This window comes from Lepidothrix coronata, unplaced genomic scaffold (genome assembly GCF_001604755.1).
Source record: "Lepidothrix coronata isolate B3197 unplaced genomic scaffold, Lepidothrix_coronata-1.0 Scaffold229, whole genome shotgun sequence".
NCBI lineage: Eukaryota > Metazoa > Chordata > Aves > Passeriformes > Pipridae > Lepidothrix > Lepidothrix coronata.
Genome location: NW_016690409.1, coordinates 438,406 through 464,631, shown reverse-complemented (window position 1 = coordinate 464,631; position 26,226 = coordinate 438,406). Strand labels below are relative to the sequence as shown.

At 63.6% G+C, this 26,226-nt stretch overlaps 4 protein-coding genes across 8 annotated transcripts in view; 3 read left to right on the top strand and 1 right to left on the bottom strand.

Annotated features, from left to right (window-relative positions):
- FKBP10 (FK506 binding protein 10) overlaps positions 1-1,359 on the bottom strand; it is a 5,328-nt gene extending 3,969 nt beyond the window's left edge. Inside the window, exon 1 of the mRNA XM_017834169.1 lies at positions 1,148-1,359. Within this exon, the coding sequence (XP_017689658.1) occupies positions 1,148-1,359 (212 nt within the window). The remainder of the gene's footprint in view (positions 1-1,147) is intronic.
- Positions 1-13,313, top strand: part of NT5C3B (5'-nucleotidase, cytosolic IIIB) — a 22,334-nt gene extending 9,021 nt beyond the window's left edge. Inside the window, exon 9 of the mRNA XM_017834170.1 lies at positions 13,302-13,313. The gene's annotated coding sequence lies outside the window, so the exon portion shown is untranslated. The remainder of the gene's footprint in view (positions 1-13,301) is intronic.
- On the top strand, positions 2,980-7,117 carry P3H4 (prolyl 3-hydroxylase family member 4 (non-enzymatic)). The gene is made up of 8 exons (XM_017834061.1): positions 2,980-3,483; positions 4,889-5,038; positions 5,156-5,327; positions 5,400-5,528; positions 5,631-5,776; positions 5,859-5,942; positions 6,129-6,270; positions 6,359-7,117. Exons 1-8 carry the CDS (start codon positions 2,980-2,982, stop codon positions 6,367-6,369), a joined length of 1,338 nt encoding a protein of 445 aa, XP_017689550.1. The 3' UTR covers positions 6,370-7,117.
- Positions 9,006-26,226, top strand: JUP (junction plakoglobin). Of its 5 annotated transcripts, none has more exons than XM_017834165.1 (15): positions 9,006-9,077; positions 18,454-18,686; positions 19,640-19,893; positions 20,149-20,387; positions 20,807-21,008; positions 21,425-21,569; positions 21,922-22,025; positions 22,985-23,323; positions 23,409-23,564; positions 23,701-23,820; positions 23,959-24,109; positions 24,235-24,356; positions 24,590-24,629; positions 24,979-25,144; positions 25,361-26,226. In XM_017834165.1, exons 2-14 carry the CDS (start codon positions 18,461-18,463, stop codon positions 25,122-25,124), a joined length of 2,244 nt encoding a protein of 747 aa, XP_017689654.1. In that variant the 5' UTR covers positions 9,006-9,077; positions 18,454-18,460; the 3' UTR covers positions 25,125-25,144; positions 25,361-26,226. The 5 variants fall into 5 exon arrangements, with proteins under 5 accessions (XP_017689654.1, XP_017689657.1, XP_017689653.1 ...); XM_017834168.1 differs by having other exon boundaries at positions 9,030-9,117; positions 25,378-26,226; XM_017834164.1 differs by having other exon boundaries at positions 9,030-9,117.

The window sequence follows — 26,226 nt, the reverse complement described above, 5'->3', positions numbered from 1 at the left end:
AAGCTGCTGGGGGGGGGGAGAGTGGGGGGACAGGGCTGCCCCCTCCCCGAGGTGCAGGTAGCCCACCACAGCCCATGAGCCTCTGTGCTGCAGGCAGAGTCCACAGCTCAAAAACACGGATCCTGATGGGCTCAATCCTGCACTGTTGGGGGGCAGCTGCCCCCTGCAGCACTGGTCAGGGCTCCAGCCTGACCCTGCACCTCCAGAACCCATCAGCTGCCTCCCCAGGTCTCACCCACAGAGCTGGGCTGGAGGCCAGCAGCTCCCAGGCTTCCTGCTGCTTCCAAACCATTTTGCATATGGCACATTGGAGCTCTGTGCAGCAAGGAGGAAAGACAACGTCCCGGCCTCATTTTTAAACTGCAGATTTGTTTTTATTTTTAGATCTTGAAAAACTCCAAGAAGTAAGTGGAGACATCTCAGGTAAATCGAAATCCTTAATCCCCTTGTTTCTGTGTCCCCGGTTCTCCCCCTGCTCACGGTGCTGCAAACCAGGGGCTGCCCCCGGCTCAGGTCCCAGCCAGTGTGGGCAGAGCAGGAGGGATGCAGGGCCAAGGGACACTGAGTGGAGCAAAGCCTCTGGGGTAATGAAAGGTTTCTCCACTGCCACGTCTCAGAGTGCTTTAAGTGTTTTCCTGCCTGTGCAGCACAAGCAGATACATGTTCCTGAGTGCAGAATGTCCCACTTAGGGCCAAATCCTGCCTGTGCACGGGACAGGCTCCCGCACGGCACTGTGGAGCTGAGGGCATGCAAGGCTCCCCGAGGGGCTGGGGGGAGCTGGGGGACACGGCAGGGCAGCCCAGGCAGGGGCTGGGGGAAGGGGCTGCAGCCTGGATTGAGGCTTTGCTTGAGGCCAGGCCGGGCCCCCCAGGCTGACACGTGTACAGGGCTCCCCGGGTCCATGTGCTCACCCCAGCACCCACCAAAAGCCCTCCTTGGGGTCAAAGCTGGAGGACCTGGGCACTGCCTGGAGCGGGCAGCTGCCTGCCCTGGCCTGGCTGCCCCTGTCCCGGGGCTGGGGGACGCATGCGGGGTCCCCGCAGCTGCCCGCCCGCCCCAGGATGCGGGCTGGGGGCTGGGGGAGACATGCAGGGTCCCGCCGCAGCTGCCCCCCGCATGCAGCCGGCACAGAGCCGCGGGCGATACCTGGAGTCAAACTTTTTGCCATCTTTAAAGGTCCCATTGTAGTGGTAGCGAATGAAATCCCCCATCTGCGCCTCCCGCAGGCAGATTTTGGGGATATAGTATCTGTCTATCACCACGTCTTCCAGGGGGCCGGGGTTGCCCAGCGCCGGGGCCCCCAGGATGCCCAGGAGGAGGAGGAGGACGAGGCAGCGGCTGCCCGGGGCCATGGCCATGGCGCTGGGGCTGCGGCGGCGGAAGGGCCCGGCGGGGGGAAGGCGGAGAAGGGGGGTCCGGGACGCCCCTTCCCTGCCCGGGACGCCCCTTCCCTTTGCTTTCCCTCCCTTCCCTTCCCCTGCGCCCGCCCAGCCCGGCCCTCTTGGAATTTCTGTAGACGTGTCCGGGCCCCGTCGCGCTCCCCCCGCGCTCCCCCCTCAGTGCCGGGAACAGACACCGCGGGAGAGAACGATCCACGGCGGGAGGGGTTATTTTTGTCCCCTCTTTTGTTTTCCCTCGTTTTTTTTCCTTTACCCCCCCCCCCCCGTATTTTTACCCATTCTCCCTCCTCCCCGTCTTTTTTTTCTCTCTTTTTTTAACTTTCTCTCTTTTCTCTCTTTTTTTTTTTTTTTTTTTTTTTTTTTTTTGCCTGGGCAGTTCCTCCTCCGAAGGAAAAGCTGACGGAGCCTTTGGGGAGCGTCTGCGCGGCTGCAGGGCCCGGCCCCAGGTCCAAGTGCTGCCGCGCCTCCTTCTCTTCCTCCTCCTCTTCTTCCTCTTCCTTCTCCTGCCACCGCCAGGTCATCACACTCAGCCCAGGATGCTGCTGCTCAGTCCCAGCAGTTTGGGAGAGTAAATGGAAGGAATTAAATGCTTTAATAATGTGTCTGCTGCTGGCGGACTGAATGGCAATAATTAAAAATGTGAAACTCTCCTTCTAACAGTCCTTCCCAGGCAAGCGCAGCCTCCAACACACAGAGAGGTGTTGCCCACACATCCCCGTTCCCCCAAAAGCATTGGCAAGAGCCCTCAGCAAGTGCCAGGTGGGAAATGCAACAGGGTGTGAGCCCAAACCCAGCTCCTCTGAGGCTCAGCACTGCCGATGAAAGCAAAAGCTCCAGCAAAGCACCGTTGGCTCCCTCACCCTGGACCTGGGGTGCTCTGAAGCCCCCCAACACACCACGCCAGGGCTGAGCCACCTCAGCACTTCTCGGAGCAGCTCAGGAGGACTCAGGGCTCTGCCCATGTCCTGACAGGGGGCCGGGCCTGGCTCTGACAGTGAGTGCTGGCAGGGATGGTGGCACTGCAGCCACGTGCGGTGCTGGGCACTGCCAACAGCCTCTGCTCCAAGGGAGAAACCTCAGCAGCGTCCTGGCTCCTGCCCTGCACTGTGACATCCCTCAGCACCACTGTCCAGCGGGCGACAAAGCGCTGGGCTTGGGCCGGGGCCAGTGTGGCCATGCCGAGGCCTGGCGTGGGACAGCCCTGGGGCCAGGATCTGGCACAGCGCAGGGCGTGTGGCCTCAGGCTTGGCATTGGCCAGCAGCGCGGCCACCTCCGGGCACCGCAGGCCTGGGAGGTCCCGCGCAGCGTGTTACCGAGCTCATCTCGCTCCGCGGTGCGCAGCGCTGGTCACTCCCCTTCCCGAGCGCTGCGCGCAACCCCTGCGCGCCCCTCCCCTGCGCGCCCCGCGCAGCCCCTGCGCGCAACCCCCGGCGCCGGCGGAGCCGCACTAAGACCCTGCGCGCCCGCCACGCACCGCCCACCCCCGCCGCCCGCCCCCTGCGCGGGGCCCGGCGTGCAGCGCTGCGCGGGGCGGTGCGCGGACGCTGCGCGGGCAGCGAGCGGCGGCGGCGGCGGGGATGGGCGGCGCGGCGCCGGTGCCGGGTCCGGTGCGGGCGCTGCTGCTGCCGGTGCTGGCGGCGGGGCTGTGCGCGGCGCAGTACGAGCAGTACAGCGTGCGCGGGTTCCCCGCGGCCGCGCTGGAGCCGCTGCAAGGCGCCTACGCGCGGGCGCTGGCTCAGTACGCGGACGCGCAGTGGGCGGAGAGCGCGCGGGGGCTGGAGGCGAGTCTGCGGCTGCACCGGCTGCTGCGGGACAGCGAGGCGCATTGCCACCGCCGCTGCGCCGGAGAGCCCCCCGCGGGGTGGGGGGACCCCGCCGAGGAGCCCCGCGCGGAGCGGGACCCCGCGTGGGAGTGGGAGCGGGAGATGCGGCTCTTCGGGCGGCTGCTGCTCCGCGCCGGCTGCCTGCGCGCCTGCAAGCGCGAGCTGCCCGTGTTCCAGCTGCGCTACCCCCCCGCGCAGACCCTGCGCGACTTCCAGCGCCGCCAGCCCTACCAGTACCTGCACTACGCGCTCTTCAAGGTGAGGTGGCGCAAGTGGCGCAAGTGGGGGGGGCGAGGGTGAGGGGGGTCCTCTGCCTCCATCCTGCCCCACTCTGATCTAGCCCCTCCATCCTGCACTCTCTGCTCTGCCCCGGTTGGGCACACCGCCTCCTGTGTCACCCCTTCCCGGGTCTCAGCCTGTGCCCCTCATCCTGTACCTCCTCTTCGACACCCCCGTCCTGCATCCCCATCCTACACCGTCAGCCTGCACGCCCTGATCTGCATGCCCTGCACCCCTCCCTGCCCCATCCTGCACCCCCTGAACCCTGCTCCCCTCTATCCTGCACCCTGCTCTCAGGTGCTTTCCCAGCCCGCACCCCCCTTCCTTCACTCCCCATCTGGCATCCCACCCTCCCCTGGCTCCTCCATCCTGCTCCTGCACCGTGGCACGTCAGCGTCATCTGGGACGTATCAGGCAGGACGTGAGGGGTGCACCCGGCACTGGGGGCCCCTGTGATTGTGTCTCCCCACCCCACCTTGTGCTGCCCTGGTTCCCCAGGGTCCCCCTGGCCACGCAGAGCATTGCCTGGGGAGGGGGCACAGGGGCTGCCCCAGCCGAGGGGCCCAAGCTCGTGGTTCAGTGCCATTGTGATTGTGGTGAGACACGTGTCAGGATGCTCCCTCAGGGAGAAGGACTTGCTTGGCCCCACGGTGCAGACATGGAGGGAGGTTACGTGGACGGAGGTTTTGTGGAGAGAGGTTTCATAAGGAATCGCCCCGGGGTGACCCTGTGCTGGCTAAAGTGGCTCTGGCAGGGGGCAGTCCCCTGGTCAGGGTCCCATCCCTGGCCGCCTGCCCCTGCGGGTGCTGTTTTAATGCTCACCTGGCAGTGCTGAGGGACAGCCTGTCCCAATCCTTAATGCCTTTTCCTCTTGCTGCTCTGGCCCAAACCCACTTCATGGTCAGATCTTTCACCAACCCCCCCCCAGCCTCGCCAACTTCCTCCCCTGAAGCTGCAACCTGAGAGCCCACAAAGCAGCAGGGGCCAGCCTGGGCTGGTGGCAATGCTGGAGAAGAGCAGATGTGTGGATCAAACCCACACCACGTGGATCCATCCTGCACCATGTGGATCACTCCCAGCTGGATGTGGGGGCCCATGAGGGGCTGAGCTGTCTCCGTGTGGGACACCAACCCCAGGTTGGTGTGGCTGGAGTGACCTGTGATGTCCATGTTCCCAGATCCTGTCTGTCCATCGTCACTGCCAGTGGGCTGTTGGGCTCGGGGCTGGCACCATGGGTGCGGGACTGTTCCCTGCAAGGACTGTTCCCTGCAAGGACTGTCCCTGTGCCCTGCACCCCGTCTGGGTGCTCAGCCCACTTTGGCCGCAGCGTCAGCCCCGGCTGCCCTGCAGCAGGTCTCTGCACCAGCTCTTCCTCTCTCCCTAGTCAAATAAGATCGAGAAAGCGGTGTCTGCTGCTCACACCTTCCTGCAGAAGAACCCCAAGCATGAGATGACCTTGAGGTACCTGAACTACTACAAGACGATGCTGGATGTGGATGAATACCTGGTTGACCTGGAGGCTCAGCCCTACGAGGTGAGGAGTGGATGGGGCGAGTGAGGGGCTCCCCAGGGCTCGGTGCATGCCTGGTCCTGCCAAACCCAGAGGGAAGCAGCTCTCCCTTGCTAAGCAGTGCCCGCTTGGCCCCGGCAGCCAATATTCGTGCGCTCGGTGAAACTGTACAACAACGGGGATTTCCGGAGCAGCGCAGCTGACATGGAGCAGGCGCTGGCCGAGTACTACAAGGCGTACGAGGACTGCCTGGCCGGCTGTGAGGGCGCCTACGAGCTGCAGGAGTTCAAGGACTTCTACCCTGCCATCGCAGGTACTGGGGCGCTGGGGGGTGGCAGACCCCGGGGGTGTGCTCAGGGGTGCAGCGCCTGACATCTCCCCCCAGACCACTTCGTGAGCGTGCTGCAGTGCAAGGTGGACTGCGAGACCGAGCTCACCCCCAACGTGGGCGGCTACTTCGTGGAGAAGTTCGTGGCCACCATGTACCACTACCTGCAGTTTGCCTACTACAAGTGTGAGTGCCTGAGGGAGCGGGGAGGCTGCCCCGGGGACACCCCGGGGTGCTGCAGGCCCCGGGCAGGGCGTCACCCCCGTGTCACCCTCGTGTCACCCGCAGTGAACGACGTGCAGGACGCGGTGCGCAGCGTCTCCAGCTACATGCTCTTCGACCCGGGCGACACCGTGATGCAGCAGAACCTGGTCTACTACCGCTTCCACCGCGAGCGCTGGCGCCTGCAGGAGGAGGACTTCGAGCCACGGCCGGTGAGGACCCCCCAGCCCCCTGTCCCGTGGCTCTGTGCCAGCGGGGGGGCTGACGCAGCCCCTCTCCCCCTGGCATGCCCAGGAAGCCGTGCGGTACCACAACCAGACGGCCGCCCAGAAGAAGATGCTGGAATTCGCTCGGCAGTTCCTGCAGGCCGATGATGAGGTACCCGATGGTGGGGTGCAGACAGATGCTTTTGGGGGTGCTGGGTGGCGTGGGGGGTGCTGTGGGTACCCTGGGGCAGGGCCCTTTCTCAGGTGGGGTGTCTGACCCCCCAAACCAGCCCTGGAGCAGAGGCTGCAGATGAGGCCACCGAGCCCCTCTGCCTCCTCCTGCCCTCCCTCATTGCAGATGGAGGTGGATGGTGGTGAGGGGCCGGAGGCTCTGGACCTGCCCTCCGACAGCGAGTTCGAGGGTGAAGGAGACTACGAGGAGGGCTTCTTCGCAGAGTGGTGGCAGGAGCCCAAGACCAAGGGGGACGAAGATGACCAAGGTTCGTGACACAAGGGCTGGGGGCTGTGCTGGAGGGTGGGAGGGCTGCTGCCTGTGTCCCAGTGCCACTGAACCCTCCTTGTTTGCAGAGGTCCTGTGATGAGCCAGGTGAAAGGGCGCCTGGCCCTGACAGAGCTGGACAGTGGTGGCTCTGTGATGCCACCCCAGGGACATTGGACTTCAGGCTCCTGTCAGTCACTGCATGGACACTCAGGCTTGTGGAGGAGGGCTCATCCTGCCCAGGGTCCTGCAGCAGGGCTGCCTTTGCTGTCTGGATGTCTGCTGCCCTGGCAGAGCCCAATTCCTGTCGGTGGAGCACCCTTGAACCTCCCTGCCTGCCCACGAGCTCCCCCCAGGCCACCCCTGTCCCCAGTGTCCCCAGGAGCCCTGGCCAACAGCGGTGCTCCACAGCACAGGGATTTGCTGTATCCCTCAGCTCCTTCCCTGGATCTGTGGATGGTGCACAGGCATTGACCCCTGTGTTGTCTTGAGGGGTTTGGGGACTGCCCCTTGCTCCAGGAGCAACGCACGATGCTGCTGGAGCCAGTCCTGCCCCTCTCTGGGGCTCCTGCTCCTGTCCCTCCAGCCTCCCAGGCAATTTGCCAGTCCCTTGAGGCCGGGTCCCCTTGGACCCCAGCCTGGTGCTACAGGGGGCTCCTGGTGTGGCACGTCCCTGTGGCACCATGGGGGTTGTGGTGCCCATGCCCTGCTGTGCCTTGAATTTTTGCCACACCAGCCCTCTGTAGCCTTAAGCTCTGTTAATTTAATATTTCCCCACTTGCACAGTTGCTCTTTTTTTAAATATTTACTGGTGCTGAACTTTAATAAAATCCGTACCAGTCTTTCCACAAGTGCGTCCACTGCAGGCTCCCGGGCTGGGGTGTGCTGCCGGAGGGGGAGGGACAGGCCTGTGTGCCCCAATGTAGGTGGGGGGTGGCAGGTTGGAATGACCTCCCTCCTGCCGGCATCAGGGTGTTTTGGGGGCCCATGGGAGGCTGCTGTTGGTGCTGACAGACCTGTGCCCACCCTGGGCTCGCTCCTCCCTCCACATTCCCACTGCACTTGGAAATTGGCTGGGAGAACTGAAACCGAGAGGCTGAATCACAGCGTTGGCCCCGGGGGAGGGAAGGGACGGGAATGGAAGGAAGGTGGTGGCAGGAGGCTGCCAGCACCCCACCCTGCCCTGCCCAGAGCCCCCATTTACCAGGGCTTCCCCAGCTCTGCAGGGCACCGGGCTGGGGGCAGGGCTGAGCCCCCAGACCCACAGGTAGGGCTCGAGGAGGCAGCGAGTGCTGGGGGGAGCACCCACAGCACCCCTGCACCTGGCAGGGCTGTCCTGTCCCTCGGGAGGACTGGGGTTTGTCACCCCTGGGTCACAGCCACCTCGGGAGGGGAGCGCCAGCCTGGCGGGTGTGGCCGGCAGCACCCGCGCCTGGATCAGTGGGAAGCGCTCAGCCCAGGGGACAAAGGCTCGTGGATCTTCCCAACAGCTGTGTGAGGGTGGCACTGGGCCCACAGGGCCTCCGCCCTGCTCTGACATGCACCTGGGCACCGTGTCCCCTTTGCCAGCCCCAAACTCACGTGGGAGAACACGGCTCCTTGATCCCACTTACCTACTGGCACTGGGCAAAGCCCCTTGCAGCCCCAAGCTGGGGTTCCAGGCGTCCCTTCCCTGCTTTCACCTGCAGCCAGTGGATGTGCAGGTGCCAGGTGGGACCAGCGCTCCTGGGAATGCTGAGCAGGAGCTGCACTGTGGGACAGAGCCAGAGGTGCAGAGATGGGATGCAGGGGCATGAGCAGGGACACGGAGGTGGGATGCAGCAGGATGCAGGGGATAAGGCCACAGGACACGGTGGGTTACACAGTGAGGGCAGCACTGCACTCCCCTGACCCCTCTGACCTTGACCAAGGGGGAGCATAAATGAGATTTCTGGCTGTCATCTCAGCTGTGCTGTGCTCCGCTGTGCCCTGCCCTGCCTTGCTGTGCCATGTGCCCCTTTCCTTGTGCCAGGAGGACTCTGCCGTGCTCTGGATTCCCCCATCAGCGCACAGCGATGAATTCCCGCTTTCTTGCAGTGGCGTTGGAGGCTGTCTCTCACCTCTCTGCGGAGCGGAGATTCCCCGCCCGGCAGCGCCCGCAGCCAGACGTGGCAGGGGCCGTGCGTGGGTGCAGGATGTGCCCGCTGACCCCCACCCGGGGCAGAGCTCCCCACACCTGGGGGTCCTGAGGACGCCCCCACCCCGCGGGCCGGGACGCGCCCCGGGGGTGACTCGGGCGCTGGGTGACGGCGGCTTCGCCCGGGCCGCGGCGGCAGCGCCCGGCTGGACCGGTCCGGCGGCCCCGGCGTGACGCAGCACCGGCGGCCCCGATCCCCTCCCGAGCGCCGTTTCCCGCCGCCCCCGCGCTCCCGCCCGGGGGTCCCGCCCGTCCCGGGGTCCCCGTGGGGGTCCCCGAACCCCCCGGCCCTGCCCAGGTGCGCCCCGGCCCCGCCCGGCCCCGCCCACTGACGTCACCCAGGTGGTCCCCTCGTGGTCGCGCCCTTCCCCTCGCCCCGCCGCGCCCCGTCGCCCCGCCCACCCCGCCCCGCTGTCCAATCACCGGCGGGTGAGGGGCGGGGCGGCCGCGCCCCCGCCAATGGGCAGCGCATAAACACGTCCGGCGGGGGCGGGGCCCGGCGCGCCGGAGGTTTGACGGGCGTGGCAGGCAGCCAATGGCGACGCGGCGGGGCGGGGGCGGGGCCTGCGGCGGGGCGGGGCCGGGCGCGGGGCGCTGCTCGCCTTTTGTTCGGGCAGGAGCGGGGAGAGACGGTGAGAGACGGGAACACCGGGAACGGGGAGGGGAGAGACGGTGAGAGACCGGGACACCGGGAACGGGGAGGGGAGAGACGGTGAGAGACCGGGACACCGGGAACGGGGAGGGGAGAAGATAGACGGTGAGAGACGGAAACACCGGGAACGGGGGTGAGCCACGGTGAGCGGGGGCATCGGGCACGGGGGTACCGGGTGGGTACCAGAGTCGCCGGGCATGGGAGAGGGACGGTGAGCGGCACTGGGGCACTGGACGAGGAACGACAGTGAGCGGCGATCGGCCGGCGGGACCGGGCAGGGAGCGCTCCGGTGAGCGGGGCCGGGACCGGACAGCACCGGGCGCTCCGATTCGTCCCCGCCGTCGCCAGCCGGGACAGGGCTCCCCGTGCGCTGCCCGTGATCGCGGCCGGTCCCGCGCAGGGTAGGGCGGGCGGGTCCCCAGGGCTCCTCCCGCGGGCGGCTGCGCCGCCCCAGCCCCTTCCCGGTGCTGCGGGAGCCTGTTTGGAAATCGCGGCCCCGCGCCCCGGTGCGAGCCGGCTGCTCCGGGCCCATCCCCGGCCCCACCCGGAGCCGCCGCTGGGCGGGCGAGGCCCTGGCACGGGGCTCTTACGGGGCTCTTACGCAAACTGGGCTGCTCTGTGCCCCGACTCACACCTGGGGACACCGCGTGCTGCTCTCGAGGCCGCACCGGAGCCCTTCGACACCGCCGTGCCCACCCGCGGGGCCGGGGCTGGCCCTCGCCCACGGCCGGGCATGTGGGGTCGCGGGGCTGAGAGGGCCGAGGGGGATCAGGGTGACCTGGCATCACCCAGGCGGTCCCCTGCGGGTGAGGAGTGCTGGGCACAACGCGGCGGGAGGGTCCCAGCTGAGCCCCTGACAGCGGATATCCGCACCGGGAAACATGGGGGGAGCGAAACTTGGCTGTCTGTCTGATGTTTGGAGAGGAGAGAGCACTCTAATTGCGTTAGCTGAGCGATTAGCTTAATTAATCAGGTTTACAGCACAGATGAAAGGATAATGCTGAAATGTTGCTGGGAGTTGCCCGGAGAAGGCAAACGTGGGCTGTCATACGAACAACGCGGAGAGAGGAGCGTGAGCGCTCACCGAGGGCACGGCGGCTGCCGGGGACGGGCCCGGGGGACCCGTCGTGCCCGCAGGGGTATGAAGGCATCAGCCTGCACCCGCTCTGGCCAGGCTGCAGGTTCCCTGCATTTTTGGGGTGCCTGAGTTGACCCCCGTGTCTGGGGTGATGCTCCCTGTCACATTCTCCCTACCGGAAGGGTGGTGGGGGCTGGGGGCGCCCCGGGACCCAGCTGGGTCTGGCTCCCGCAGTTGCTGCACGTCCTGCTCCAGCCCACGTCGTGCTGGTTTTGGCGCTGGTGCCAGCCCCGACGCCCGCGGGCCTGGTGTCCGTCTGCCGTCGGCTGGCGGGGAGCCGGGGGCGCAGCGACTCCCGCCAGCTGCCGCGGGGACGGGGCTGGAGCGGTGCCGAGGGCTGGAGCGGTGCCGGGAGCGTTTGCTCCGGGCTCTTACTCAGCCTCATCCAGGGCAGGTGCGGTGCCCGCGGGGGCTGCTCCAGGCCCCACTCTCGGGGTGTCCGGCCCAGCTGGAACCGGGGCTGGGAAGGTTTCAAGGTCCCTTTCTGTGTCCTTGTCGGTGTTGGAGCTGCTTGGAAGCGTGCAGGGCACCCAGCGGAACCGTCTTTGTGCATCCGAAGCCTGTGGTTGCTCACTGCTTTGGAGGATTTCCCTGAAGTGTCATGAAAAACCCATTTTGCTGCTAATTTGGCTTAAACAAGTTGGCCATCAGGATGGGGACTGGCGCCCGTGGCTGAGGGTTGTTCTCCCTCCCAGGCCTGGCCGCTGTGCGGGCGCTGGGGCAGACGTGGGTCCCCAGTGCTCAGGGTGCTGGGGGAAGGTGTGGCGGCCGCGCGGGGCCCTCCCTCAGACAATGGCGTTCCAGTCTATTGTCTGGGCGATGTGCCGTGTCCTTGCCGGCTCCAGGAAGCGCGTTCATCCCCGGCGGGGCGAGCCGGGCTGCTGAGGGGGGTCTCTTGGGGCTGGGTGTGCGAGTGGTTTGTGCACCGTGCCCGGAGCCCTGATCTCCGCGGCAGCGCGGGCGGCTCATGGCCGGGCTGCAGCCGGGGACCTTGGGGAGTGTCCCCTCTGGTCCCGGTGCCGTATTTCAGTGTATCATTCGGCGCTGCCCTAATCCCATTAACTCTCCCCTTTGTTCCCCCCACCTGAAGCCCTTACTCAGCCCTTGCAGCCGGGCAGGCACTGCGGTGCAGCTGCACAGCTCCTTCAGCTCAGCCTGTTCCTGGGAGGACGGTTTCCCTTCAAGGCTGTGGTTTGGTGTGGGAGCGCTTGATGGGATTTGGCTTTTTATCACACTTCCAGATCTCCGGGATTTAAGACGGCGCTTCTGCCGGGCGCGCTGCCGCTCACAGATGGCAGAGCCTGGGAGCAGAGCTGCCCTTGGCCCCACTCCGCAGGCTGGGGGAGCAGAGCCTCTGCACAGAGAACTTGTAGAACTTTAATTGCAGCATCTGTACCGAGGCTTGTGCTGGTCTTGAAGGTTTAAATTAGACTGGCTTCTAATTAGAAGAAGTTACAAAGAAATGTAATGTCTATTAAAGAAGTACAAGCCTACCTTGGACTTCAGCTGGTGTTTTCCCACCTAGACAGGGTGTGTAGGCACCAGCATCACCCAGAGCTGGGCGTGGGTGGTGGCTCTCAGTACCATGGTGTGTCAGGGTGGGTCTATGCGAATGAAAGCAGCTCAGGAGGACACCAGGGCTGCACTGGTCCCTTGAATCATGCTCTCTGTTCTGGGAGGGATGGTTTTACCCACCGTTTCACCATGGACACTATTTGGTGAAGTAGTGGAGGACAGTGGGGGTGGGAAGGTACAGGTGCTCCCTCTTTAAAAAAGGCCTAAACACCACGTCTGTGCTTAAACAGAGCTGGCCTTGGAGCCACACAGGTCCCTTGCTGTGCAGAGCTCCTCACCCCCTCTCCACCTCTGGCGTGGGAATGCTGCCCGGCTCGTTGATGGCTGTGGGGGGAGGTGAAGATGTTTCTATTTAGGCAGAGGTTTCAAATACCCTTCTAAATACGCCAGCCCCAATGAGTTCTGCTGCGGCTGCTGACAGGCCCGGAGGCATCTTGACACGCCTCGGCCGCTCGGCTGCGGAATCGCTTTGGAAACAGGGCAGGAGCCTCGTGCCGCGGGTGCCGGGGCTCGTCGGGCAGCCCGCGACATCTGCGCCGTCTGATCCCAGCGAGTCCTCGGGCTCCTTCCCAGACCCGGAGCTGGCAGCGGGGTGGAGGCGGAACGCTCGGTGTTTTCCCAGTATCCCACGCCTGGCTGATCAGACCTGGGAGGGGGTGACGGCGGCAGTGCCCTCCCGGGGGGGCTGCCCGGTGCTGGCGGGGTCACGGACCCGGTGGGGTGGATGCGCTGGGGTCCCGCGTGGATTTGGGGGTGGGTGGCTGGATGAGGCGCGTGTGTGTCCGCGGAGGGGGAGAGACCCTTGGCTGCTGGCAGGAACCTGCCGTAATCGCGGTGACGCGCGGGCAGAGCCCTGGTGACAAATCATTAACTTGCTCCGACAGGCCGGGTGCTGACGGCTGTTGGTGATAATTTCATGTGAAGCGTCTGAACTTTGCAGCTGTAATGCAACTGGATGGAGAAATTAAGCCGGGGCTCAGCACCTCCACCTCCCTCCCCGCTGCAGTGGCTCTTCCGGCAGGGCCAGGTGGCAAACCCCGTGTTTTGGACACTGACTGGAGCTGGGAACAGCCTCCAAGCCCCAGAGCCTGCAATTATCGTGTTCTTAAAGAACAACTAGTTCTTTGTGCTCTTCGAAACAAAATAATGATTTTTTTTTATCCAGATGGAGTTATTGTGATTAATTGCACCGTGCCAGTTTTCCTTTCCACGGGCAAGTGGCAAATTCCCATCTTTTCCAGCCGTGATTCTAGTGAGATCAGCAAACTTTATCTGAGGAGGGGATGTGCCCGTGTGGGTCCTCCCAATCCTCTGCGGATGGTGGTGTCTGTGCCAGCAACTGGGGATGCGGGAGGGGAGATGCACTGCCAGAGACCCTGCCACGGGTCTTTGATCTCTGGAAAAACCTTCCTGCCATGGGGCTGGTGTCCTGCCGTGGGCCTTGCCCTGTGCACAGGAGCATCATGCCTGGCGCTGTGCGTGTGCTCACAGCGGGAAGAGCACTTGATGGATAATACCATGTTGTTTTGTGATGTGAAGTGCCAAAACATCACAGCCTGGGCCTGGCGTGTGCTGGAGCTGTCAGGAGCTGTTAATTCAGGTGCAGGCGAGGCATTTCAGGACGTGCTCTGGGTTGATGGAGGGCATCAGCTGAGCGCGGCGGGTTGTGGTGGAGCTACCATGTGCTGGGGCTGCTCTGCTGCCAGAGCCTCAGAGCCTGGCCTTGTGCTCAGGGGGGATGCAGCACTCCCGTAACAGGAGAGGGGGCTTTGTGTGGGATATTTGGCAGCTCAAACTTAACCTCATCAGGAGCAGCTGAAAAACAAAAAAGGGTTTAGAACCTCCTCCAGTGAGGGAGCTCAGGTTTGAAGCTCCTGCAGCCTGCTGCCCATCCTGAGTGCCCTGAGGTTGTTGGAGCTGGTGGGGCAGCCGGGAGACGCTCTGGACCTGGGAGCATCTGTGAACAAAGGCCATGGGCTCCTTTGTGTGCAGGACCAGGCCAGTGCTGTTTCGCCTGCTCTAACTAGAGGCCGATCCCCTGCTGCCATCTCCTCCTCATTAAACTTCAAGCTGCTCTCCTTCCCCTTTGAATTCTTCCACTCATCTTCCCTATAAAGCCCCATTGAAAGGGCTCCTGGTGCCGGGATCTGACTCGAACGCTTCCCATTGATGCTGGTGAGGTCTTGACAAGCTCCTTTCTCTGCCTGCTCCTGCTGCGTGTTCCTGAGGATCCTCTTCAAAACTGCTGAAGCTTTTGTACAGTGTCTGCGGGGGCTTCGTTAGTGGCTGCCCCAGCTTCGTCAGCCCTTGGTGTCACTGCTGGGCAGCTCTGGGCAGGGGGTGCGTGTGGTGGGGGACCTCGGGGTACAGTTCTCTGGGCTGCACTGGGCCCTGGGTGCCCTTGTCTGTGTGGAAGACTCTGTGCTGTGGCTGCTGAGGCCGGGGCTGTCTGAGCGGGCGGCCGCTAATCCCCGGCTGCTCCAGGAAGGGGGAGACCGGAGATCACTTGTGTGTAGCGTAAGTGCTTCTAAAATAGAGTCTTTTCTTGTGCTGCATTTATTGAATTGCTTTAACTGCCTCTTCCCCTTCCTTAAAAGCCTCAGCGACTGTAATTGCAGCTGCTTGCACGTTCCCACCACCGAGCTCAGCCCCTCACATGCTGCGGCTGTGTGACGGGGCCCCCAGTGCTGCTGCCCTCGGCTTCTGGGGTGTGTGTGCAAGGACAGAACTCTGGGAGGGGCTCTGGTAGCCCCTATGGCACCCACACTGCTCTGTGCCAGGAGCTGCTGGAGCTGCACGTGATGAGCTTGGGCTGCCCCTCGCAGCCACTGACCCCAGGACCTGGTGCCTGCTCCTGCGCAGCCCCTGTCTGAGGCTTGGGCTGTGGGGGTGCTCTGTGCCCCCCAGCTTCTCACTTTGGGGTGACTCCACACTGGGGGTCACAGCTGCTCTCCCCTGGAACCTCCACTCCCTAAGAAGCCCCTGAGCTGTAGATGTTTTTGCGTGAAGCACCACTGGAGGCTTCCCTGCTGCTGTTCTGGGCAGCTCAGCCCTGCCTGGTGAGGCTGAAGGCCTCTCCAGCAGCCGGAGGGAAGGGTTGGTCAGGCCTAGGGCTGCATGTTTGCCAGATACTTCCTCTGCAGACAGTGTCCCGGGGGGCCAGTGCTGCCTGGACGCTGATCAAATGGCTCCGGGGGCGGATGAGCCACTGGCCAGTGCCCGAGAGCTGCGGGAGCTTCCTCTGCCTTCCCCAGCATTCCTGGCTTCAGGAAGTGGTGGGAGAGGGATTAACCTTCTGGTTAATCTGGCTGTGACCTGTGTGGGTGACTGAAGCCCATGACTGCCCCACATCCCATGGCTGAAGCCCCCCATGTGTCTCAGCCCCTTCCCCATCGTGGTGCTGGGGGCAGGCTGGAGGTTCTCCCCAAGCGTTCTGTCCCCTCTGAGGGCTCCCCCCCACCTGCCTCACTGTTTCCTGGGGGATTTCTCATTGTTCCCAGGAGCAAGTCCTGTTTCCCTGGGGTCCTGGCTTTGTGCAGGGAGGGCCTCAGATAGGGCTTGTTGGCACCACTCTACCCTTGCTCTTCTACCCTTCCCGCTCTGGGTAATGCCAGCCTGGTAGGGGGATATAAGGACTGGGCTCAGCAGCAATTGTCCTGCCCCCAGGCCCGATGTAGGGGGATGAAGTACACCCAGACATTCCCCTTACTCATGACTGACCCTTCCAGGGTGGGTATTTTCACGTTCCCCAAATTCTCCCTCCTGCTGCCCTCCCTTTCAGTGCTGACAGAGTTCCTGCCCCCCCTGCAGCCCTGCCCTGAAAGCATCGCCGGGGAATGGCTCCTGCTGAAGGTGAACCCCAGTGTAACCAGCATCCCAGCACCCCTCTCTCATCCCACCAAGGAGGAGGGAGGACACCTGAGGACAGAGCTGGAGGACGGGGAGAAGCTCATGTCAGCGTCTGCCCCTCACTGAGCGATGAGCAGGAGACGCTTGACACAGGGTTCAGAAAATGTCACTGCTCACTGCAGGAGCGTCTGGCATTTGCTCCACTGGCCCTGTCACCTCGGGTGCCACTGGCCTTGCTGGCCCCTGTGGTGATGAGCAAACCCTGCTGGGGGGGTGCTCAGGGGAAGGACAGATGCTGTGTTTAGCAGGGTGCCTGTGGTCCCTTCTGGGTGGCTCCTGGACCCAGTCTCCCGCTTGGAGCTTGTCTGGGGCCAATTGCCTGAGCTCGTGTCTGGGCTCGAGGAGCTGTGCTGGCTTTTGATGTCCCTGGGTGCCTCAGTGCAGACGGAGGGGGTGGCTCATGCATAATGCAGGGCTCTGTACGGTGTCTGAGCCCAGTTCCTGGAGATTTGCAAAATTAAGTGCCTGTCAGGTGCCTATAAATTGTAGAGCCGATGTTACCCCTCAACGATGGTGCAGCAGCACCAGCCCCTGCCTGCTCTGGCTCACTGCTGCCCGGGGTCCCTGCCCTGGCTGCAGTGGGTGTTTGGGGTCCCTACACCCCATTTGGTGGAGGGAGCTTTTTCTCCCTCAGCCTTGCTCTCCCTGTGCCTGTCTTGTCCAGGGCAGCTTTCCAGTGTCATCCTGGGGGTTCTGGGGCCCCACATGCCAGCTGGGATGGGTGATGGCTCACCCAGCTCCTGCACCATGGTGCTGTGCCCTGCCCACCACAGTTCCTCAGATGTGATTATTGCTTCTCTCGGGCTTCCTGACACAATTTGGAGGATCTGCCACCGTGGCCGGGATGACCCAGCTGGAGGACCTGCCCTTCCAAATACCTGTGCAGCAGCTCACAAGTGCGGGTGTGGGGCACCGCGGCACTCCCAGCGCGGCGCTGGAGTTCTCCCAGCCGATCCCTGCTCCGGCGCAGGGTGGGGAGCGGAGCTGGCTCTCCCCTTGCCCCTAGCGCCATGTGTCACACACCGTCCTGCCCCGCTGATCGGACCGCCCAGCTCCCACCCGCCGTGGGAAGGCTCTGCCCCCGCCGCCCTCCATTAGCGGGTCCCTCCACTGCCTGACCACCGTGCATTATGCACAGCCCATTACAGCCTCTCTGAGCCCGCCAGTGCTGTTTGACAGCACAAAAAATATTGGATTGGCAGGAGGAGCAGCGCCCTGCCGCGGCTCTGGGAAGGCGGCTGGGGCTGGCGATGGACGCGGGGGGATGCGGGATGCTCCCGGCTGGGGGGACAAGCGTGGCGGGGCTCCTGTTTCCCATCTGTCCGCTGCTCCCGGGAATGAGGGCTGGGGATTTCTCCCTGCGAGCGCCGGCCCGTGCGGCTGGCGAGGGCTCGGCCGCTCCTTGGGAACAGCCGGCAGCGCTGGGACGAGCCGCGCCAAGCCCGTGCGCGCCGGGCCCCGCCGGGACGCCCCACGGAGCCGCGTCCTCGGCCACCACCCGACGCCCTGAGTCAGCCACCGGGGGCTGGAGGGGCTCAGCCCCGTCCCCTCGCTCCCCAGGAGGGTGCTGGGGCCCGAGGCTGCCGCCCCAGCCCGGCTGGTCGCTGCGACCCTCGCGCTGTGCCGGCGGCTGGAGCGGAGCCAGGACCGCGCGGCTGCCCCGGTCCAGCCCGGCGCAGGAATCGGGGCCGGTGCAGGTGGTAATTAGGTTGTTTGGAAGTGGGTGCTGCTGCGCCCAGGTATGCCGGGCGGCAGCTGCTCCTTTCGCCGCTTATCGCCTCTGAAACTCTGACTCATCCCACTCCTGCGTGGCCGGGAAGGGGCAGGAATCCCGGCGGATGCCTGGGTGATGGGTCAACGGCGGCAGGGCTGGGCGGGCGCTGTCTCCATCCCTCCCTCCCTGCCTGCTTCCATCCCTCCATCCTTGCCTGCCTCCATCCCTCCTGGCCGTGCTGGGGGCCTGGATGCGGGGCTGGTGACTCACAGCCCTGCGGCCTCTGCCTGCACCCTGCTGAGCTCAGGCATTAATCCGTGAGCCATCCTCCCTCCCCCTGCGTCCCCAAATTAAAGGCAAGGAAAGCCCAGCCCTGCTCCCAGCAACCTTGGCTGGTTTGTCCTGAGTGTTGGGATGTGCCGGGTTGCCCTGTCCCGGCACCGCGTGGGGAGTGCCCAGCCCCGGACCACGCCGTGGGCGCCTGTGGTGCTGAGCAGGAGAGCCGAGCTGGTGGCTTTGCCTGCTTATTTTTAGGTGCTTTGGGAACATCCCAGAGAGCTTCTAAAAAGGTTCATTTTATTCTTGGAGCTCTAGCCATGTGGAGCTTGGAGCTCCTGGCATGTCCCCAGCTCTTTGCAGGTCCTGTCTCTGGAAAGGGTCTTTAAAAAGCTCGTGGGCAGCTGGGGGACCCTGGAATGGGGGATCTGACTGAGAGGCCCCCCTGCGCTGGGCAGAGCCTGCCCAAACCTTGGCTGTGGCGGTGGTGAGACACGGCCTTGTGAGACGCAGCCGTGGTTCATGTCTGAACACGAGCAGCAAAGTGCTGAGCTGTGGGTTCGTCATCCCGGTGCTGCCTTTCATCTCCCGTGGGGGAGGAGGGCAGATAGGGATCGGCTCCATCTCCTCGTGGGCTGTGCAGGGGCCAGCTGCTGCATTGTTCGGGGCAGGAGAGGGGCAGGAGGGTGCTGTGGTGACCTGGGCTCTCCCAGAGGTGTAACCTCTCCCCTTCCTGCCCTGCAGAACAGCCATGGAGGTGATGAACATGATGGAGCAGCCAATCAAGGTGACGGAGTGGCAACAGACCTACACCTACGACTCCGGAATCCACTCCGGCGTCAACACCCAGGTGCCCTCCGTCAGCAGCAAGTGCCTCGGGGACGATGATGAGGTGTATGGGAAGCAGTACACCATCAAGAAGACGACCACCACAAGTTACTGCCAGGGAGGGAGCCAGGGCCAGAGCCAAGCGCAAGGTAAGGGGCTGCGGGGCCAAGCACATCTGTGGGCTCAGCTGCTCAGCTCCTGCTTTCCTCCCCCGTAGCCGTGCTGCTTCTGGGCACTCCTCCATGCCGCCTTCCACACCCCAGGAGTTGTTGCTGCCTAAAATATGCTCCCTCCCATCCTCCTCCCCAGCGCCAAGAGGCTCTCGTGTGGGGGCGGCGTGGCCAGCCCGCGCTGGTGCTGAGCTGCACACACATCCGAGCGAGCCGGCAGGTTGGCTTGAGATGGGAACAGCTGATCACAGCCCACGGATCTGCCACCTGCTCTGCTGCCTGTCTGCCTGCTGGGAAACCTGTCCCGGCGTGGCTGCCAGAGCTGCCAGCCTGTGCCGGAACACCACGGCACCGGCCCGGCTTCCCCCACTGAGGCGAGAGCGACGCGGAGCTGCAGCCCCACAGTGAAGGAGATGCTTCCCCCAGCTTTATCCCCTCAAAGTGGGATGGTCTGCTCCGCTCACCTCTGTGGTTTCCTGTCAGCATTAGGCCCTGAAAGGTTTATTTTCCAGCTCCCCCAGGAGTCAGAGCCCCCCTGAGCCCCGCGCGGTCCATGTGCCGTAGAGGTGGGGACCGCGGGCGGTGCCGCAGCATCTCGCTTATCTCAGCATCCTTGACAGGGAAGGCCTCGGTGTCCTTTTTCCCAGTGCCAGCTGGTCCCAAGTTGCAAATATCCTTATTTTTTTAATTAATGGGCCTTGTGTGACAACTGCTTCATCATGCTGCCTAATTGACTGTTGTCTTATCTCTGTGCTGCTGTATCTGTGTATGCTTTGAAGCTCCGGCTCCATGCAGAGCGTGCCGGGACTGCTGACGTGGCCTGTGTCGCTGCACTAAGCTCTTGCTCATCTAGTTGGGATTGGGAAGCAGGGCTGGGAGTGCTTCTTGGAGAGAGGCTGAGCCTTATGCTGCCTCTCTGTCCACCCCTGCAGCGGACATGGAGGCTCAGCTGGCCATGACCCGTGCCCAGCGTGTCCGGGCTGCCATGTACCCCGAGACGGTGGAGGACCGCTCGCTCCTCATCACCACCCAACTGGAGGGGCAGCAGACCAACGTGCAGCGCCTGGCAGAGCCCTCCCAGATGCTGAAGTCGGCCATCGTGCACCTCATCAACTACCAGGACGATGCCGAGCTGGCCACACGCGCCATCCCAGAGCTCACCAAGCTGCTCAACGACGAGGACCCGGTAAGGAACTGGGGTTTGCTGCATGTGTCTGTGTCTGTGCATTCAGCTGCTGTGCTGGCGGGTTGCACTTCCCTGACACAGCTGGGCTCTCATCCCCGTGGGGCTCTGAGGCCGTGTCTGGCTCCTTCCTCTTGGCAAAACTCTGGTTGCCTCCTCCCTGTACCAGGACTGAGTCCACCTTTGCTCACCCATATCCCCTCAGAGCCTGGCCTTGCTGTGGGACCCCCCTCTCACGGCCGGCTCCTCTCGCCCCAGGTGGTTGTCAGCAAGGCAGCCATGATTGTGAACCAGCTGTCCAAGAAGGAGGCGTCGCGCCGCGCGCTGATGCAGTCGCCGCAGATCGTGGCGGCCGTGGTGCGCACCATGCAGAGCACCAGCGACCTGGACACGGCCCGCTGCACCACCAGCATCCTGCACAACCTCTCGCACCACCGCGAGGGCCTGCTCTCCATCTTCAAGTCTGGTGGCATCCCAGCCCTCGTCAGGATGCTGAGGTACGTGGTGGGAGCAGGGGCTCCAGGGGGGATGGCGGAGCCAGGTGGTCCCTCCCGGGCTGGGAGCAGGGGAGGAGAGGGCTCATGCTGCCCCTCGATGTGGATCTTCCTGCTCACCGAAACAAGGGAGTGGGAGACTGGGAGCCTGTGAAAGTCCCTGGGCTTTGCTGCGTTTGGAGCCTGGAGGGGAGCGGTTCCCTACACTGCCCTGGCCATGGAGATGGGGCTCAGGCTCTGCTCTGCCCTGAGGAGGGGGTGTCCCTTCCCTGGGACCACACAGCATGGTGGGCTTTCACTGGGTCCTGCTGAAGGGTGCTGGTGGGAGCTGGGCTTGGGGCAACCCTGTGGGCTCCCCTTCATCCCAGTGAGCCCGGTGGAGCTCCCACACTGACGTGGTCCTGCCACCTGCCCTCACTCAGCTCACCTGTGGAGTCGGTCCTTTTCTACGCCATCACCACCCTGCACAACCTGCTGCTGTACCAGGAGGGGGCTAAGATGGCCGTGCGCTTGGCTGACGGGCTGCAGAAGATGGTTCCCCTGCTGAACAAGAACAACCCCAAGTTCCTGGCCATCACCACCGACTGCCTCCAGCTTCTGGCCTACGGGAACCAGGAGAGCAAGGTGGGATGGGGACCCAGCCTGCCTGTGGTGTGGGGTCCTGCCAGAGGGAGGGCGGGGGGGCTGTTGCCCAACTTTGCACCTCGGAGATGGAAGCCTGGGAGGGAGCGGTGGAGACCCCACCACGTGGTGTGCCCCTGGTGAGGTGACCAGAGCACTCCTGCGTGCCAAGGGGTACCTGGTTTATGTCCTGGCATGAGCTGGGGAATCCTGAGGGGAGGTCCCAGGACCCCAAAGCTGCGGCATGCCCCAAGCCTCCATTCTTGATGCCTCATCCCTGGAAGTGTTCAAGGCCAGGTTGGACAAGGCTTGGAGCAACTTTGTTTAGTGGAAGGTGTCCCTGCCCATGGCAGAGGCTGGAAGTGGATGGCCTTTAATGTCCCTTCCAACCCAAACCATGCTGTGATTCCATCTTGCAGCTGATTATTTTGGCCAACGGAGGACCCCAGGCCCTGGTGCAGATCATGCGCAGCTACAACTATGAGAAGCTGCTCTGGACCACAAGCCGGGTGCTCAAGGTGCTGTCGGTGTGTCCCAGCAACAAGCCTGCCATTGTCGAGGCTGGTAAGAGGGGCTGGGGGCTGTGGCAGAGCTGCCAGAGGAGGAGGGTGGTGGTGTCAGGGTGACGCTGCTGTGGGCGTGTGGGATGGGCAGTGTTTGGCACAGCCAGGTGAAGCCACCTGTGCTGGCCTGGATTCCTGCTCTGAGGGCTGCTGAGGTGTGTTCCTGGCACTGTGTGTGGGCAGAATCCATCCCAGCTGTCCAGGATCTCTTTCCACACCCTATTTGGCCTCTGCTGAGCCATGAGGCTGCCCTCTGTGTGGGAGCATTGGCCAGTGGTGTCCAGCCCACGCAGTCTCCCTCCTTGTTGGGACAGCTGAGGGTACTCACAGGTGGGCTGTCCCCTTCCCTGCAGGTGGCATGCAGGCGTTGGGCAAGCACCTGACCAGCTCCAGCCCCAGGCTGGTCCAGAACTGCCTCTGGACCCTGCGGAACCTCTCTGATGTGGCAACCAAACAGGTGAGTCTGCGGGACCCCGGGTCGTGTTTTGGTGCAGCATTTTGGAGGCGTGTCCGTGCTGGGTGTCGGGCTGCTCATGCCAGGCTGGGTCCAAAGCCACATGAGCTGCAGCAGTGTCTGTGCCTGGCAGGGTGAGGGGATGCCCCACTGTGCCCAAGTTCCCCTGCAGCATCACAGGGGCTGATCATTGCCCACAGCCCTGCCCGTGCCAGCCAGCTGCCCGTGCTCCTGTGAGTCCCCAGCGTGGGGCCGAGGCCACCGCGGTCACTCAGTGGGTGTTGCTGGGCTTTGCTCTGGCCCTGCAGCCCTGGCAGCCTGCCCTGGGCTGGCCACCTGCCCAGCTCCCACGGGAGCTGCCAATGGAGCCTCTGCCGAGGTGGTTGTGCCCCGCAGCTGGTTCAGGGGTGACCCCAGCCCTGCTCTGGGACTGCTCTCCCAGCTCTTTGCTGCCTCCTGATGCGTTTCCCCATCTGCTGGGGCCGCTTCACACGGATTAGAGTCTGATGCAGCCTGGAAACTATTTTGGCTGTCATGGAACATCCCTGGCTCTGCTGATTGAGGGGGGAACGTGGTCGTGGCACTTTAACCCCTTCCTGCCCTGCCGCTGGCTGTCGGCCAGCACAGCCGGGACTGGGGTCACTCCGGTACTGCGCAGGGAGCACTGACAAAGGCATCGGAAGCACGATCCCAGCACAGGGAAACTGCTGGAGACATTAAACTCTGAGTGAAGCTGCACATGTCAGAGCAGCTGTGGCTCATGCTGTGCCAGCACCGCAGAGGAGCAGCTCCAGCTGTGGGGGAACAGGAAAGGAGCTGTGTGGGAGTCAGGAACGCTGCAGCCCCTCCATTGCTGCCTGCTAGGGGCACACGGGGCTGGATGTGGGGCTGCAGCCCCGCCGCTGGCTGAGCCCAGGTCTGGCTGTGGGTGCTGCTCCCACCTCCCATTCTCACTCCCGCAGGAGGGCCTGGACGGCGTCCTCAAGATCCTGGTGAACCAGCTGAGCTCCGACGACGTGAACGTGCTGACCTGTGCCACTGGCACCCTCTCCAACCTGACCTGCAACAACAGCAAGAACAAGACGCTGGTGACGCAGTCGAACGGGGTGGAGGCCCTGATCCACACCATCCTGCGGGCGGGCGACAAGGAGGACATCACCGAGCCGGCCGTCTGCGCCCTGCGGCACCTCACCAGCCGGCACCCCGAGGCCGAGATGGCACAGAACTCGGTGCGGCTCAACTACGGCATCCCCGCCATCGTCAAGCTCCTCAACCAGCCCAACCAGTGGCCACTGGTCAAGGTGAGGGGCCGGAGGGGTGTTGAGGGCCAGTGGAAGCCAGTGCCACAGTCAAGACGAATCTCTCCTTCCCCCTCCTCTCTTCCAGGCTACCATAGGCCTGATCCGCAACCTGGCCCTGTGCCCGGCCAACCATGCCCCGCTGCAGGAGGCCGCCGTCATCCCCCGCCTGGTCCAGCTGCTGGTCAAGGCTCACCAGGACGCCCAGCGACACGTAGCTGCTGGCACACAGCAGCCCTACACAGTGAGTGCCCACCCCTCTGCCCTGCACAGCCTGGCACCCCAAAACCCAGCCTGTCCCTGGGGGTACCCTGTGCCCACGCTCTGGGTGGCCATGCCCTGGCGTGGGGGGCCCTGGCTGAGCGCTTATCCCCTGGCAGGACGGAGTGAAGATGGAAGAGATCGTGGAGGGGTGCACGGGGGCCCTGCACATCCTGGCCCGGGACCCCATGAACCGCATGGAGATCTTCCGCCTCAACACCATCCCTCTCTTCGTGCAGGTCAGGGCTGGGGGCATGTGGGGGCTGCGCTGGGCCAACCCCTCCCAGCGGGCACAGGGAGCCACAGCCCTGGGCTGGTGGCTCTGTGCATCAGGCTCCTCGCCAGCTGCTTCACGTGGTGCTGATCTCTCCCCACAGCTCCTGTACTCGCCCGTGGAGAACATCCAGCGCGTGGCAGCGGGCGTGCTGTGTGAGCTGGCCCAGGACAAGGAGGCGGCGGATGCCATCGATGCCGAGGGGGCCTCGGCTCCCCTGATGGAGCTGCTGCACTCCCGGAATGAGGGGACGGGTAAGTGCCACCGTGCCAGGGGCTGTGTGGGGGGCTCTCTGCCTCCTGGCACTATCCCAGCTGGGGCTCTTGGGGCTCCAGTGCTATGTGGCACCAGGAGCTGAGGCCGCTGCCTGTCCCTGCAGCCACCTACGCAGCCGCTGTGCTCTTCCGCATCTCGGAGGACAAGAACCCCGACTACAGGAAGCGCGTCTCCGTGGAGCTCACCAACTCCCTCTTCAAGCACGACCCGGCAGCCTGGGAGGCGGTGAGCATCCCCTTTCCCTGGGAAAAAGAGCCTCTGGGAATGGCCCTGTCCTGCTTCCAGAAGCTCCTGCCAGCACCTCTGACCAGAGCTTGGATGGGAGCAATGGGCAAATGTGGGGAGGTGGGGGGTGGACGGGCTGTGGCCTCAGCTCCTGGGTCACAGCTTGGGACAGGTCTGGGCGCCATGTGACCCCTGAGCACAAATCCCTTCAATTGTGCCACCTTCTTCCGTAGGCTCAGAGCATGATCCCCATCAACGAGCCCTACTCAGACGGTGAGTACAGTGCCAGCCCTCCCTGGGGTCACCATGGGCTATACTCTGGGTGGGCAGTTGTCTCATCTCGCCAAACCAGGCTGCTTTTAAAACCTTTCTCTGGTGGCTGCCAGTCAAGTGCCAGCACAGCCTGCTGGGGAAGCTCAGTGGGATGCTCAGCTCCTCGGGAGCACAAACAGCTGCTGCCCTGGGTGCCTGGGCTGCCCCCCAGGCTGGGGGCTGGGGTGGCAGGTGGCTGTCACGTCCTTTGCAGCACCATGTGCCACACGCTGCCCCGGGTGAGGGTGGCTGAGGTCTGGAGATGTCTCTGGCTGGCGGGAGCTGAGGTTGCCACGTCCCTTCCCTGCAGAGCTGGACCCTGGCTACCGCCCCATGTACTCGGGTGACATCCCCCTGGACCCCATCGACATGCACATGGACATGGACGGGGACTACCCCATGGACGCCTACAGCGACGGCGTCCGGGCGCCCTTCGCTGACCACATGCTCGCCTAACCCGCCCTGCCCCGCACCAGGTACCTGCCGGGGTGGGAGCTCAGCCCTGGGGCAGCGCGGGTGGCTGGGGGAGGCAGGGCTGGCTGGTGGCACCTGGCGTGCCCGGGGTCCCTGGTGCCACTGCGGGGTCCCTGTTGCTGCCGTGGGTTGATGTCCCCATCACCCGTGGGCTCGGGAGCTCTGGTCTTGTCCCAGATCCCCCCTCGGTGGGTGACGGGAGCTCCCTGCCGCCGCAGGTGTTCTCTCCATGCAGAAGAGGGTGGCCCCAGAGCTGAGCATTCGCGAGAAGGACTTGGGAGACAGAAGTGCCTGAGAAGACAAAACTTTTCCATTCCCACAAGAGGTTTTGTTTTTCGATTTGTTTTCTTCGCTGTGGGTCTGTGGAGAAGGTCCTTCCTCCTGGGACTGCTTCGAGCACCTACTGCCGCATCCAGCATCCAAGATACTGTTTCTGAAGCTTTAAAACACAAACCCTGCACCGTTAGCGACCTTTCATTGGCAAAATAGTCTTTTCTATGAATATATATTTCTTTTTTATTTTTAATATGGTGCCAACGGCTTTTGCCGTCTTTAAGTTTGTGCTTTCTAACTTCCCCCCAATTTGTTCTGCGTGTTAGTGTTCTAGGAGAGGAATCTAACACGGGAAAACCCTTTGCTTCCTGCAAACTCCGGCTGAATGAGGCCAATCCAGAGTTTGCTGAAAGCAAAGGGTCCGTGTCCCAGTACCTTCGGTTTGGCCGTGGGGGTGTCTGAGGTTTAATTCTTTCCCATCAGCCGTTGGGAGCTGACTTTGTATCCCTGCCTGTCCTACCAGTCCCCATAGAGGAGTGACTCCAGCATTAGGAACCGTGTCCTTGTACCGATCTCTGTTGCACATTTTAACCCATTTCCCTTCTCTTTGGTGAGTGGTGTGTTTCCGTCTCCTCCTCCCTTATCTAACGCATTTTTTAAGGAGGCTCTAGATCTGATGGTGGTTTAACACTCCGGCTGGAAAGGGATGGACAGTTACTGGAGTGTGGGTCAGGAATGGAAAGTTTTATTATTTCTGTAAGTTGTTTTTGTATAGACCAAAGCAAAGAATAAAATAACCCCTGCAGCCCTG